Source organism: Scomber japonicus, chromosome 6, assembly GCF_027409825.1.
Source record: "Scomber japonicus isolate fScoJap1 chromosome 6, fScoJap1.pri, whole genome shotgun sequence".
In the NCBI taxonomy this organism is placed as follows: Eukaryota; Metazoa; Chordata; class Actinopteri; order Scombriformes; family Scombridae; genus Scomber; species Scomber japonicus.
In genome coordinates, this window is record NC_070583.1 from 35696470 (window position 1) to 35711715 (window position 15246).

A 15246-nucleotide genomic window follows, 5' to 3' on the forward strand; every position below is an offset into this window, starting at 1 on the left:
CCTTTATTTCCTTTGATTTAATAGTAATACCACGAGTGAAACTGCAAATGAAAACAATACAAAACCTTAGCGACACTCTGTAAAGAAAACTAATAAGCACTAATAAACAATAATAATATTTAAAGAATAGCTGAAAAACGACACGGCACAAAAGAGCCGTTTACCCTAACAGATGCATTGTTGCTAAGCAACGCTCACTTTACACTTTCTTTCTATGACTTTACATCAGTTCACAAATTACTTTTGACTTAAGTTAGATAACAAACATCACACATTACAACCAATCATCACATATTATACATCACTTCAAATCAACAAACTTACAGTCATTGCCTTCGTGAGCATGACAAATACGACTCAGATTGACCAGCTGTCCTTCTTAACTGCTGGTTGCTACGTTACTGTTACGTTAAAAACCGTTACGTAGCCTTCAAAATAAAACTCCAGAGTGTGTCTTATGCAGAATTTCTTACCATTAAATCATATCTAATACATTCATTCTGAGAGCAGAACAGAAGACTATAAATGAATCCAGCATATTTTCATATTTGCATGAAAAAGACAAAAGAACAATAATTATATGATAATAAATAAACATGAGAACAACTGGTTTCTCTATTCTGCGTCCTCCATGACAGACGTGGAACTTTCACGATGTGTTATATGTTGGTCGTTGTGACTCTTGCAGGATGATCATTTGATGCAGTAAAACATTTCCAGGTATAAATATTGAGATGAGATGGCGTCTGCTGATGTACTGGAAAACATATTTCTGTTGCCGCTGTGCTTCGTGCTTGTTGGTAAAATGAATAAATCCACTGAGCTTTTATATACTGTGTGATTCTGTTTGTTGAAAATGTATTTATAATAAATCTGGAAGATGAATCATGGGTGTTTGTTTCAATTAGATCCATCTTTATGATTATTGCACACAGTAAATAATATAGTAATATATGGATAATCAGTATTAAACACACAACAAACACCAGAACAGACACAATAGGGTCAGTAAGAAATGAGGGTGGCAAGATGAGCAATTCAAAAATATCTTTAAAATAGATTAAAAGCAGCATCAGTTTTGTATTATTCTCCTGAAAATGTCAAATGGTGTAACCACAAAAGATGATATGTTTAATGATGAAGATTAAATATTTTATCCACCTACACTAAACACTAGCACAACCTGTTTCTATAGCAACCATAACCCAATCTGATGGTCTGTCTGTACGTTACCTCATACAAGTGGGAGAGATTGCCCAAAAACTTAAATGGGTTCAATAGATTTTAGTTTTTGAGCAGATATCATGACACAAAGTGACTTCTACCAAACGGCTGAGCAGACATACAAAGGGTTAAAAAGACTTCTACACACAGAAAGTATAAAACATGTTCTTAGTGCTACTGAACCTCACATATCAGCTGTTTTTATGTTCTTTTGACCCTTGATGTAATATGTTTGTCCAACTAATTGAATAAAAACTCAAAGTCTGCCTTTTAAATGCATGTTGTTGTATTTTAAAGTGGTAAATGGATTGTACTGTAGAGTGCTTCTCTAGTCTTTTTGACCACTAAAAGCACTTTTACACTACATGACATCATCACATCTACCCATTCACACTCATTCACACGATGACGAGCAGGCTTCACCGTCGGTTCAACCATCGGGAGCAATTCGGGGTTGAGTGTCTTGCCCAAGGACACATCGCCATGTGGACCGGAGGAGGAGTAAAGGAATCAAACCACTTGATGTTGTAATTGGTGGATGACCCTCTCTACCTCCTGAACCACAAGCGCCCCGTGTGTGTGTGTGTGTGTGTGTTAGCTTTTTTGTTCATGTGGCGGTGTGATTTGTGTCCTTTGGGGAGTTTTTCTGACTTCGATAGTTGGCAGACGAGGTGTTTTATCCATCTGCTGACTTGCTCGTTGTTTTACAGCCTGTTCGTTGATTACTTTCAGCAAACTGACCCTCATGTGGTGTCCTCTTATGGCGTTGCTCTGAAGCCTCCTTTCACTGTGTCTTAACTGGCTGCTCAGAGCCCTGTTGTTCCCTTCGAGGGCAGCAACCTTTCGTCTGTAACATCTGGCCTCAAAGTCGTAGGCCTCTCGAGTGCTTTCCGCCATCTTGACACTCTCATCGCCGTCCATGTGGCGTCTTTTTAAGTTGATGAGTCTGGTTCTCAATAGTTTGGGCTTGTCCATAGCAGATAAGCAAGCCTGTATACCTTCCTTGATACGCAGCTGAGAATTATTCAGATGTGTCACTTGAGCCTTCAGCCTCCTACATTCAGGCTCGCTGACCGCCACTTTGTTTCGGAGGTCTTCAATATCGTCCTGTATGTCAGAAATCGTACGGTTACTCAAACATAACTCCACTTTGGTCTCTTTATGTGCGGCGTGCTCGTCCTCCAGGTCTTTCTCCAGACATGCGTATTTACGGTGAGATTCATCTAAAGACGCCGTCTGAAGTGCGTTTTTGTTCATTTGGTCAGCGTACTTCTCTATCGCTTCTTTTTTCTCCCTTTTTAAAGTTACTATCTCCTGATTTTTCTTTTCAATCAAGTCCAAATGTTTCTTAATAGCCTCCTCTGCTCTTTTCAGCGGGACTGTAAGATCTCTCCTTTGCTCCAGGATCTGGATTTGCTTTGTCTGCTTGTGTACTGTCACATACAGTTCAGTACATTTAGTCTCACGCCTGGTTTTGTCTTCTGTGAGCTCCACTCTTTGCTTCTCGAGTTTTTCTCTGTATTCTTTATATACCGTGTTAAATTTAGCAGATATATCCTTAGCCTCTTGCTCCCTCTTAGAGCTCAGGTTCTGCAGATTTTCCACCTCGGCCTGCAGCTTTTCATTCTCAGCTTGCAGTTTTTTATTCTCAACCTGCACTTTTCCCAAACTGGAATGATGTTGCTTCTCAATTGTCTTAATTTTTTCATCATACCGTGATTGACTCTGGTGGAGTTCTGCTTCAACCTTGGATGTATTCTCTGCGTCCTGCTTTCTCTGTTCTTTTAATTTTTTGATTTCTCTTTCATAATGTCTCTTCATAGCGTCGAACAGATGTTTATGTGTCTGGTCTTTCTGCTCAATTTTACATTTGTCTTTCTTGGATTGGACATCAATTAGTTTTTTGGATGCCTCCAACTCTTCTCTTAAATCCTCCATTTCTTTTTTGTGAGCTTCCTGTTTATCTTGTAAATGCAGGATTTTAGCCTCAAGAGACTCGATTTGTATGATTCGGGAGGCTGTGTCCTTCTCCCAGACCGTCCTGTCACTCTCATGTTTCCTCAGCTGGACTTCTACAGCCCACGTGAGAAACTCTGCCTTTTCACTTAGTACCAGGTTCTTTATAGGATTCATTATCCCCTTCATTCTTTCACACACTCGTTTATCCTCCTTACTCTCCATTGTTGCACTGATCACTTCAAAAACTCTTAATCAGATATCAGATATTAGGCTTGCCTACCAGAAAATACCCTCTGATCAGATGTTAGTCCCAACAGATTAAGAACATACTGCAGTGGATGTGATGCTTTATGTGTGTGTGACATCATCGCCTATTGTGACATCATCGCCTATTGTGACATCATCACTGTGTGTGTGACAGACAGAATGGAACATTACATGAGATCCATAAAATCATTCAAAATACATAAAAATACATAAAATATATAAAGTTTAAAATATAAGTACATATTGTGACGGCCTGCCCCTCTGTCTGTTCATTGGCTGTGTGGCTTCCCTGGGTGGAGGTGGAGGTGGGGACAGGTCGTCAGCCCAGTTTGTCTCACCTGTGGGTGTTTGGAGCACTGGGGATTTAAGGGCTGTCTAAGGCTGTGGCTGTGTCCCAATTTGGTCCAAATTGCGAGGCTGCATCCTCGAAGTGCACATTTCGAGGCCGATTACGTCACAACGCCGCGCGAAGGCTGTCCCAATTCGAAGACTCCTTCAAATGCAGCCTTGAAATGCGGCCTTCTTTTCCCTCTTTTTCGAGGATGCACCGCTACAATCCTTCGCGGCCTCCCAAATCCCAAGATCCTTTGCGCGGCGCTGTTCAGTGCCGCGAAAACACAACAATGGCGACACCAACAGGTGAAGACTTTTCATTCAAGTGTAAGTATTGGTTTGTTTTATTTAATCATTTGTACTTATTACTACTTATACTTTTATACTTTTACTAATTACTTATATTTTATTAATTGACTTATATCTTATATATATATATATATATATATATATATATATATAATATATATATATATATATAAATGGACTAAGATGAACAAATTTAGATTTTAATGAAGAGCTACGTTTGGGATTACTATTATATGTTATACTTCATTATTATCATTATTATGATAATTTTTTGCTATATTAGAACCCTTTTGTCTGTTGACATAGTAAAAAAAAAACATGTTTTACATTACATTTTGTTTTATTTTTGTTTTAGGGAGCAAGGAGCAAACCGAGCTCCTGATTAAACAAAGAGGGGAAAATGACCATCTATTCACCGGGGGCCAAAAACTCCGCCACGGCGGGATGGAGGTAAGGCTGATGTCCATTTTTGTACATCTTTGCATCCCTGTGTTGATGTGATCTTGTGTTTACCTTTTCTCTTGCTTCCCTCTGTGTTTAGAGCAATACTGGAAAAGATTGGGCTGGAGGGGAAGGTCCAGCCCTACCAGGCCAAAAAAAATGAGACAATTTAAAAATATATATATAAAGTAGGTAGCCTACAGGTCTGGATTAGTTTTACTGTTACTAAATACTTTTGCTGAAAATTGCTGACATGATTGATTTCCACTGCCTTAGGATTGCAAATATCCAGGGACAGGGGAGGGGGCCAGCGGCAAGCCCACTGCTGGCACTTGGCCGTGGTTTGTCCTCATGGATGAGGTACTGGGGCAGAGGCCATCTATTGCCCCCCCAGTCCTCATTGCCTCCATCCGTGAGGACACACCAGGGCCAAGTGCCGCAGTGGGTGAGCAGGAGAGTGAAGAGGAGGAGGAGGAGGAGGAGGAGGAGGACCAGCCAGGGCCCAGGAGGAAGAGGAGGAGGGAGGATGACCTCCTTGACCCCATAAAGGAGGACATGAGAAGGCAAAATGAGGCAGAGGAGAGGAGGGAGCAGGAGGGGAAAGACAGGATGGAGAGGCTCTTCTCTCTCCTGGAAAAAGTAATAGAAAAATAAATATACATCTATATAGACGTGTTTAATTTGATTTTATTTATGAACTGTGTTTATTTATGATTTTTCTTTATTTTTTATTTGATTGTGAAGATTTTGATGTTTTATGTTGTTATAAAATAAAAAATATTGTTCATTGTTACACGTCTATTCCATTTAGTATTTACAACTTCAGTACAATTTATAACAGGGTTAACAAACGGCATAAAGTGCTACTGTTCAGGAAGAACAAGGGATTAAATATTTTCTTTTATTATCAAGTGATGAAACATTTCACTATTTACAAAATTACATCAGAAATAACTATTTACAGATTATTATTATTTTATTATTCTTTCTCTTGTGTGTTTTCCTTCTTTCTTCTTCTTTCTTTCTTTCTTTCTTGTGTGTTTTCCTTCTTTCTTCTCCTTTCCTTCTTTCTTCTCCTTTCCTTTATTCTTCTCCTTTCTTCTCTCTTATAATTTTGTCAGCTTTTTCACCGTCTTTTCGGTCGAGACGTCTTTCTCGTCTTATGGGCGGGAACAGCTGGTGACGCAACCAGGAAATTCCTCGAAGGCTAGACCGTCTCATTTCACAACGGTTGATGCGTCCTTCGGAGGTTCCTCAAGGCTGCATCCTTCGAAGGCCGCAAAGGCCGCGTCCTTCGAGGATGCAGCCTCGCAGTTGGGTCCAAATTGAGACACAGCCTTAGTCTCAATTTGGACCCAACTGCGAGGCTGCATCCTCGAAGGACGCGGCCTTTGCGGCCTTCGAAGGATGCAGCCTTGAGGAACCTCCGAAGGACGCATCAACCGTTGTGAAATGAGACGGTCTAGCCTTCGAGGAATTTCCTGGTTGCGTCACCAGCTGTTCCCGCCCATAAGACGAGAAAGACGTCTCGACCGAAAAGACGGTGAAAAAGCTGACAAAATTATAAGAGAGAAGAAAGGAGAAGAATAAAGGAAAGGAGAAGAAAGAAGGAAAGGAGAAGAAAGAAGGAAAACACACAAGAAAGAAAGAAAGAAAGAAGAAGAAAGAAGGAAAACACACAAGAGAAAGAATAATAAAATAATAATAATCTGTAAATAGTTATTTCTGATGTAATTTTGTAAATAGTGAAATGTTTCATCACTTGATAATAAAAGAAAATATTTAATCCCTTGTTCTTCCTGAACAGTAGCACTTTATGCCGTTTGTTAACCCTGTTATAAATTGTACTGAAGTTGTAAATACTAAATGGAATAGACGTGTAACAATGAACAATATTTTTTATTTTATAACAACATAAAACATCAAAATCTTCACAATCAAATAAAAAATAAAGAAAAATCATAAATAAACACAGTTCATAAATAAAATCAAATTAAACACGTCTATATAGATGTATATTTATTTTTCTATTACTTTTTCCAGGAGAGAGAAGAGCCTCTCCATCCTGTCTTTCCCCTCCTGCTCCCTCCTCTCCTCTGCCTCATTTTGCCTTCTCATGTCCTCCTTTATGGGGTCAAGGAGGTCATCCTCCCTCCTCCTCTTCCTCCTGGGCCCTGGCTGGTCCTCCTCCTCCTCCTCCTCCTCCTCCTCTTCACTCTCCTGCTCACCCACTGCGGCACTTGGCCCTGGTGTGTCCTCACGGATGGAGGCAATGAGGACTGGGGGGGCAATAGATGGCCTCTGCCCCAGTACCTCATCCATGAGGACAAACCACGGCCAAGTGCCAGCAGTGGGCTTGCCGCTGGCCCCCTCCCCTGTCCCTGGATATTTGCAATCCTAAGGCAGTGGAAATCAATCATGTCAGCAATTTTCAGCAAAAGTATTTAGTAACAGTAAAACTAATCCAGACCTGTAGGCTACCTACTTTATATATATATTTTTAAATTGTCCCATTTGTTTTTGGCCTGGTAGGGCTGGACCTTCCCCTCCAGCCCAATCTTTTCCAGTATTGCTCTAAACACAGAGGGAAGCAAGAGAAAAGGTAAACACAAGATCACATCAACACAGGGATGCAAAGATGTACAAAAATGGACATCAGCCTTACCTCCATCCCGCCGTGGCGGAGTTTTTGGCCCCCGTGAATAGATGGTCATTTTCCCCTCTTTGTTTAATCAGGAGCTCGGTTTGCTCCTTGCTCCCTAAACCAAAAATAAAACAAAATGTAATGTAAAACATGTTTTTTTTTTACTATGTCAACAGACAAAAGGGTTCTAATATAGCAAAAAATTATCATAATAATGATAATAATGAAGTATAACATATAATAGTGATAATCCCAAACGTAGCTCTTCATTAAAATCTAAATTTGTTCATCTTAGTCCATTTATATATATATATATATATTATATATATATATATATATATATATATATATATATATAAGATATAAGTCAATTAATAAAATATAAGTAATTAGTAAAAGTATAAAAGTATAAGTAGTAATAAGTACAAATGATTAAATAAAACAAACCAATACTTACACTTGAATGAAAAGTCTTCACCTGTTGGTGTCGCCATTGTTGTGTTTTCGCGGCACTGAACAGCGCCGCGCAAAGGATCTTGGGATTTGGGAGGCCGCGAAGGATTGTAGCGGTGCATCCTCGAAAAAGAGGGAAAAGAAGGCCGCATTTCAAGGCTGCATTTGAAGGAGTCTTCGAATTGGGACAGCCTTCGCGCGGCGTTGTGACGTAATCGGCCTCGAAATGCGCACTTCGAGGATGCAGCCTCGCAATTTGGACCAAATTGGGACACAGCCTAAATGTTTGTTCTCTCTCTTGCTGCCTCCAGACTGAGACTTGGGTTCAGGCTTCCACCGGCCATGTGGACCTAAGTATTTTTACTTCCTGCATTCAACACTTCACACAACACCTTCCACTCATCCATACACTGCACACATGACTGACTCTTAAACATAACCTATTACACATCCTTTTGCTTTATTTTGATATAAGTTTATTGTAGTTGTTTGGTATAATCTGATTTCCATTTGATTAATTTACCTATTAGTTTAATTTCAAGTTAAAATGATTTACTAATAAATTAATTTCGGTTTGTTATCTCTTGTGTGGGCTCCCTTTTTGCCACTAACTGGCCCGGTTTGTGACAATATCAGTCCCTATGTATGTGTGTATTGTGTATTGATCATTTATTCATTACCATCGGGGAGATTCAGGTATCCAGTATCTCATACACAAACATGAATAAATAAGAATATATACACAAATATATAAAGACCTTTAAGTTAAAAAATAAAGGTAACAGCAGATTATACATACAAATTCAGTAAATATGAAAGAAAATTGCAATGTGAGACAGTAATCTGTGTTTAAGACTTGATTTTATTCACTTTCTTTCTTTTAATGTTTTAAGTTTTTTAACCTATGCTGTTGAATTTAACTTTCTGTACTTGTGTTATTGCTTCAACTATAAAGGACTGGAGCTATTATTTATACTGTATGAAAAGTGCTATATAAATACAGTTCTTCTTCTTCTTCTTATCATAATTATTATTAATACAACTTAATAATGATAATAATGATGCCACTGAAGTTTTTCTGCAGAGCTTGATGACAGCTGGTTGCTTCTAGCTGATGTCTGACCTGACTTACTCTTTCTTCTCTGTTCATTATTTTATCTGCATGCTTATAAATCAGACCAATGTAATCTTATCTTCTTTTAGGGTGATTTATTTGTTTGTATCATTGTTCCAAGCACTTACTGTAACCGTCTGACAAGCTCATTTATGCCTGTAATTACTAAAACATCCACCAGAGGTCAGTAGTGTATAACAAAAGCTAAAAGTAAAGCGTTACCTCTCACAATAATACAATATGTTCCTTTCTTTCCTTTCTTTTCATTTTACTTTCTGTAATTCCTGCATTTTGTTAAATATTATTTATGTTTTGGGAAGTTTTGTGCATTCAATCCAGGAACAGTTCAGGTGCTTTAAAAGACACCAGTGATAAAATAAATACATATTAAAGGTTAAAGTAAAATGAATGCTGCTTTATATACACTGATGTGGAAATAGGCCTACTCAAAGTCCTGCGTGAAAAATGTTACTACATTAAAAGTACTGCAGTATTATAGTGATGTAGTATGCAGTATTACAGTAAAAGTACTGCAGTATTATAGTGATGTAGTATGCAGTATTACAGTAAAAGTACTGCAGTATTATAGTGATGTAGTATGCAGTATTACAGTAAAAGTACTGCAGTATTATAGTGATGTAGTATGCAGTATTACAGTAAAAGTACTGCAGTATTATAGTGATGTAGTATGCAGTATTACAGTAAAAGTACTGCAGTATTATGAGTGATGTAGTATGCAGTATTACAGTAAAAGTACTGCAGTATTATGAGTGATGTAGTATGCAGTATTACAGTAAAAGTACAGCAGTATTATGAGTGATGTAGTATGCAGTATTACAGTAAAAGTACTGCAGTATTATAGTGATGTAGTATGCAGTATTACTGTAAAAGTACTGCAGTATTATAGTGATGTAGTATGTAGTATTACAGTAAAAGTACTGCAGTATTATAGTGATGTAGTATGCAGTATTACAGTAAAAGTACACAAGCTTTGAATGAGAAGAAAACACTTTGATCACTGTTGATAAAATGGTGTTTATTGATTATTGAAGCTTCAGATTGTTGACACATCCAATCAGTAAAGTGTGATCAATGATTTCATGTTCAGATTGACTTCATCCACACAGTCAGTTGGTGTAACCCAGAATGTCAGCTATGTACAAGAACATCATTAATGATTATTATCATGATCATTACAGTTTGATTTAACATTTCTTTATGAATTTACAAAGTGATGAGAACAAAATATCTGTGATGAAGGAAGTTCTGCTGTTTTCTCTGTTTAAGAAACAACAGACACAAATACATCAATACAAACATGAAACTAACATTTAGAACAAAGAGAAGTTCACATTTTCATCTGAAGAAATGTCAGTGAAGGTTAAAAACATGGTGATGAGCAGTGAGAGCCTCCATGGATAAAAACACACAGGAAAAAGTCACATTTAAAGAAACTAAACATATAAACGACACATACATAAAGTAAACCAAGTGTTGAATATCACTATTAGCATGTCAGCTGATCTCTGAGCAGCTCAGAAACATGGAGACAAAAACATGAAGAATTACAACATCTGACACATGAAGTCTGAAATGACTTCTGTCTATTTCACTTTATACAACTCAGCTGTGGCTCCAGGATTAACCCAAAATCCAGCATAGAGAGGCTGAGTGAATGTGGTCTGGACTCTGTGGAGGAGAGTCATGGTTTTAGAGACGCTGTAGAAGGACAAAATACCTGCTCTGTGATCCAGGTACACTCCGACTCTGGAGGAACCAGGACCTGAGATGGGAGTTGAGATGTTGTTGAAGTAAAATAAATAACTGTTAGTGTAACACCATAAAGACCAAGATTTGTCATTACGTCCAAATATACATGTATTTCCTGCTCTGCTGATTTTCTTGTATGCGACTGATACACCAACTCCTGCTCCTCTCCACTCCACCTCCCAGTAACAACGTCCAGTCAGCCTCTCTCTACTCAGGACCTGATGATCAGTGAACCTGTCTGGGTGACTAGAATAAGACTGTTGTATTCCTGTATCTTCTACTTTTCTGTTCCCCTCAGATAATGACAGCCGTGTGTTTACTGTGTTTGGATCCAGAGTGATTTCACGTGAATATCTTAAGAACTCAGCTCTGGTCTTGGGTTGTGGTTCTGGTTCTGACAGTAAAACGTCCACTTCACTCACTGCCAGTGAGATGTTTGTCCATTTGTCCCTCAGGATGTCCTGTAGTTTATCTCTGAGCTCTGACACAGCTGCTGTCACATCCTCAAAGTATCTGAGAGGACGGATATTGATGCTGGATGAGTCTGTAGGTTCACTGAGTTGTGACACTGAGGGGTAGTTGTGTAGAAACTGGTTGTGATCCTCTGTGTGTGAGAGCTGCTTCAGTTCAGCGTCTTTCCTCTTCAGCTCAGTGATCTCCTGCTGCAGCTTCTCCTGAAGCTCTTTGACTCCACTCACTTCAGTTTCCTGCTGGGATCTGATCTGCTGCTTCACATCAGAGCTTCTTTTCTGGAGGAGACGGATCAGCTGAGTGAAGATCTTCTCACTGTCCTCCACTGCTTTATCAGCAGAGCGACTGACGGCCTCCACCTCCTGTTGAAGCAGCTTCACATCTTTCTCTCTGTCCTGGATTCTCTGCTGGATGTTTAGTCGACTCACCTCGAGCTCTCTCTGCCTCTCAGTCCTTTCTGCTGCAGCTGGGACTGTGTCGTGGCCTTTATGATCCTCCATAGTGCACAGATAACAGATAATCTGCTGATCAGTACGGCAGAATATCTTCATCACCTCATCATGACGAGAGCAGATGTTCTCCTGGAGCTGCTTGGAGGGCTCCACCAGCTTGTGTTTTTTAAATGTAGGTGATTCATAGTGAGACTGGAGGTGATTCTCACAGTAAGAGGCCAGACACTGCAGACATGACTTGAAGGCTTTCAGCTTCCTCCCAGTGCAGACATCACAGGCCACATCTTCAGGTCCAGCATAGCAGTGATCAGCAGGAGCAGCTTGGAGTCCAGTCTTCTTCAGCTGCTCCACTAAAGCTGCTAACATGGTGTTTTTCTTCAGGACAGGCCTCGGTGTGAAGGCCTCTCTGCACTGAGGGCAGCTGTAGATCCTCCTCTGATCCTCTCCATCCCAGAATCCTTTAATACAGCTCATACAGTAGCTGTGTCCACAGGAAGTAGTCACCGGATCCTTCAGTAGATCCAGACAGATCGAACAGGAGAAGGATTCTCGGTCCAGCTGATCTCTCTGCGCCATTTCAGCTCTCAGAGGCAACGACTGTCTGAGTTTCACTTTCTGTTTGATCATGTGATTTAGTCAGAAATGCAGCCTGACGGCTCTGTACTGAGTCACATGTTGGTTACACCCATCTACAAACTGTAGCTCTGAAGGGAGAGAACAAGGAACTCTGATCCCAGAGTGGAGCTTGTTGAGTTTAAAGAACAGGGACGGTTATCAGGACGAGGAGCCGCACTGTGGATTCAAACTGTGTTTCCTCATTTACAGTAAAGTCTCAGATAAAAGCTGCTCAACATTTAACTTTACTGCTATGTACAAATACTCCATTACAAGTAAAAGTACTGCAGTATTATAGTGATGTAGTATGCAGTATAACAGTAAAAGTACTGCAGTATTATGAGTGATGTAGTATGCAGTGTTACAGTAAAAGTACTGCAGTATTATAGTGATGTAGTATGCAGTATTACAGTAAAAGTAGTTTATACTACTTTATATACGGTTAGCTAGTTTATACTACTTTATATACAGTTAGCTAGTTTATACTACTTTATATACAGTTAGCTAGTTTATACTACTTTATATACAGTTAGCTAGTTTATACTACTTTATATACAGTTAGCTAGTTTATACTACGTTATATACAGTTAGCTAGTTTATACTACTTTATATACAGTTAGCTAGGTTATACTACTTTATATACAGTTAGCTAGTTTAGTCCAGTGGTTCCCAACCTAGGGGTGGGGGCCCTCCAAAAGGTCAGCAGATAAATGTGAGGGCTGCTGAGATGATTAATGGGAAAGAAGAAAAAACAAAGTTCTGATACACAAATGTGTTTATTTTTTAACAGAAATCTACCTATAGTGTATAACTACATTGCAACACTTAATTAAACTTCTTTTTTTTACCTTAATTTTTATTTTTACATTAATAAGTCTAAAATTAGTAGTTGTTCTCAGTTAAAAGTCCCATTAATTCAAAGCAGAGTTACTCCATTACTACATAATATAGAGCAAAGATAGAGGCTAAATAATCAGTGTGTGAGGAGGTGTGGATGAACCAGGCGACCTAAATGTGGAGCTAAGCTGCTGTAACAATGCTAAGCTAACCCAGAATGTCAGCTATGTACAAGAACATCATTAATGATTATTATCATGATCATTACAGTTTGATTGAACATTTCTTTATGAATGTACAAAGTGATGAGAACAAAATATCTGTGATGAAGGAAGTTCTGCTGTTTTCTCTGTTTAAGAAACAACAGACACAAATACATCAATACAAACATGAAACTAACATTTAGAACAAAGAGAAGTTCACATTTTCATCTGAAGAAATGTCAGTGAAGGTTAAAAACATGGTGATGAGCAGTGAGAGCCTCCATGGATAAAAACACACAGGAAAAAGTCACATTTAAAGAAACTGAACATATAAACGACACATACATAAAGTAAACAAAGTGTTGAATATCACTATTAGCATGTCAGCTGATCTCTGAGCAGCTCAGAAACATGGAGACAAAAACATGAAGAATTACAACATCTGACACATGAAGTCTGAAATGACTTCTGTCTATTTCACTTTACACAACTCAGCTGTGTAAGAAATATAAAATCCAGCATAGAGAGGCTGAGTGAATATGGTCTGGACTCTGTGGAGGAGAGTCATGGTTTCAGAGACGCTGTAGAAGGACAGAATACCTGCTCTGTGATCCAGGTACACTCCGACTTTGGAGGAAACAGGACCTGGGACGGGAGTTTCAATGTTGTTGAAGGAAAATACATACCTGTTAGGGTAACAATATAAAGACCAAGATTTGTCATTACGTCCAAATTCAGATTCATCTCCTGCTCTGCTGATATTCTTGTATGCGACTGCTACATAAACTATTCCTCTCCACTCCACCTCCCAGTAACAACGTCCAGTCAGACTTTCTCTACACAGGACCTGAACATATTTAGTGAATCTGTCTCTGTGACGAGAATAAGACTGTTGATTCGTCCATTCTACTTTTCTGTTCCCCTCAGATAATAACAGATGTGTGTTTACTGTGTTTGGATCCAGAGTGATTTCACGTGAATATTTTAAGAACTCAGCTCTGGTCTTGGGTTCTGGTTCTGACAGTAAAACCACTTCAGTCACTGCCAGTGAGATGTTTGTCCATTCGTCCCTCAGGATGTCCTGTAGTTTATCTCTGAGCTCTGACACAGCTGCTGTCACATCCTCAAAGTATCTGAGAGGACGGATATTGATGCTGGATGAGTCTGTAGGTTCACTGAGTTGTGACACTGAGGGGTAGTTGTGTAGAAACTGGTTGTGGTCCTCTGTGTGTGAGAGCTGCTTCAGTTCAGCGTCTTTCCTCTTCAGCTCAGTGATCTCCTGCTGCAGCTTCTCCTGAAGCTCTTTGACTCCACTCACTTCAGTTTCCTGCTGGGATCTGATCTGCTGCTTCACATCAGAGCTTCTTTTCTGGAGGAGACGGATCAGCTGAGTGAAGATCTTCTCACTGTCCTCCACTGCTTTATCAGCAGAGCGACTGACGGCCTCCACCTCCTGTTGAAGCAGCTTCACATCTTTCTCTCTGTCCTGGATTCTCTGCTGGATGTTTAGTCGACTCACCTCGAGCTCTCTCTGCCTCTCAGTCCTTTCTGCTGCAGCTGGGACTGTGTCGTGGCCTTTATGATCCTCCATAGTGCACAGATAACAGATACACTTCTTATCAGTACGGCAGAATATCTTCATCACCTCATCATGACGAGAGCAGATGTTCTCCTGGAGCTTCTTGGAGGGCTCCACCAGCTTGTGTTTTTTAAATGTAGGTGATTCATAGTGAGACTGGAGGTGATTCTCACAGTAAGAGGCCAGACACTGCAGACAGGACTTGAAGGCTTTCAGCTTCCTCCCAGTGCAGAAATCACAGGCCACATCTTCAGGTCCAGCATAGCAGTGATCAGCAGGAGCAGCTTGGAGTCCAGTCTTCTTCAGCTGCTCCACTAAAGCTGCTAACATGGTGTTTTTCTTCAGGACAGGCCTCGGTGTGAAGGCCTCTCTGCACTGAGGGCAGCTGTAGATCTTCTTCTGATCCTCTCCATCCCAGAATCCTTTAATACAGCTCATACAGTAGCTGTGTCCACAGGTAGTAGTCACCGGATCCTTCAGTAGATCCAGACAGATCGAACAGGAGAAGGATTCTCGGTCCAGCTGATCTCTCTGCGCCATTTCAGCTCTCAGAGGCAACGACTGTCAGAGTTTCA

General features: G+C 39.8%; 2 protein-coding genes and 1 long non-coding RNA gene across 3 annotated transcripts in view; all 3 read right to left on the reverse strand.

The window, feature by feature from the left end:
* The window catches only part of LOC128359986 (NACHT, LRR and PYD domains-containing protein 12-like), a 291384-nt gene that overhangs the window by 159290 nt on the left and 116848 nt on the right, over positions 1 to 15246 (reverse strand). The gene's annotated exons all lie outside the window — the stretch shown is intronic.
* On the reverse strand, positions 7092 to 7695 carry LOC128361033 (uncharacterized). The gene is made up of 3 exons (XR_008321540.1): positions 7635 to 7695; positions 7199 to 7292; positions 7092 to 7107 (listed from the first exon to the last, which is right to left on the reverse strand). It is a non-coding gene; the product is annotated as an uncharacterized LOC128361033 (long non-coding RNA).
* Positions 10349 to 15211, reverse strand: LOC128360718 (tripartite motif-containing protein 16-like). The gene is made up of 2 exons (XM_053321211.1): positions 13898 to 15211; positions 10349 to 10690 (listed from the first exon to the last, which is right to left on the reverse strand). Exons 1-2 carry the CDS (start codon positions 15209 to 15211, stop codon positions 10349 to 10351), a joined length of 1656 nt encoding a protein of 551 aa, XP_053177186.1.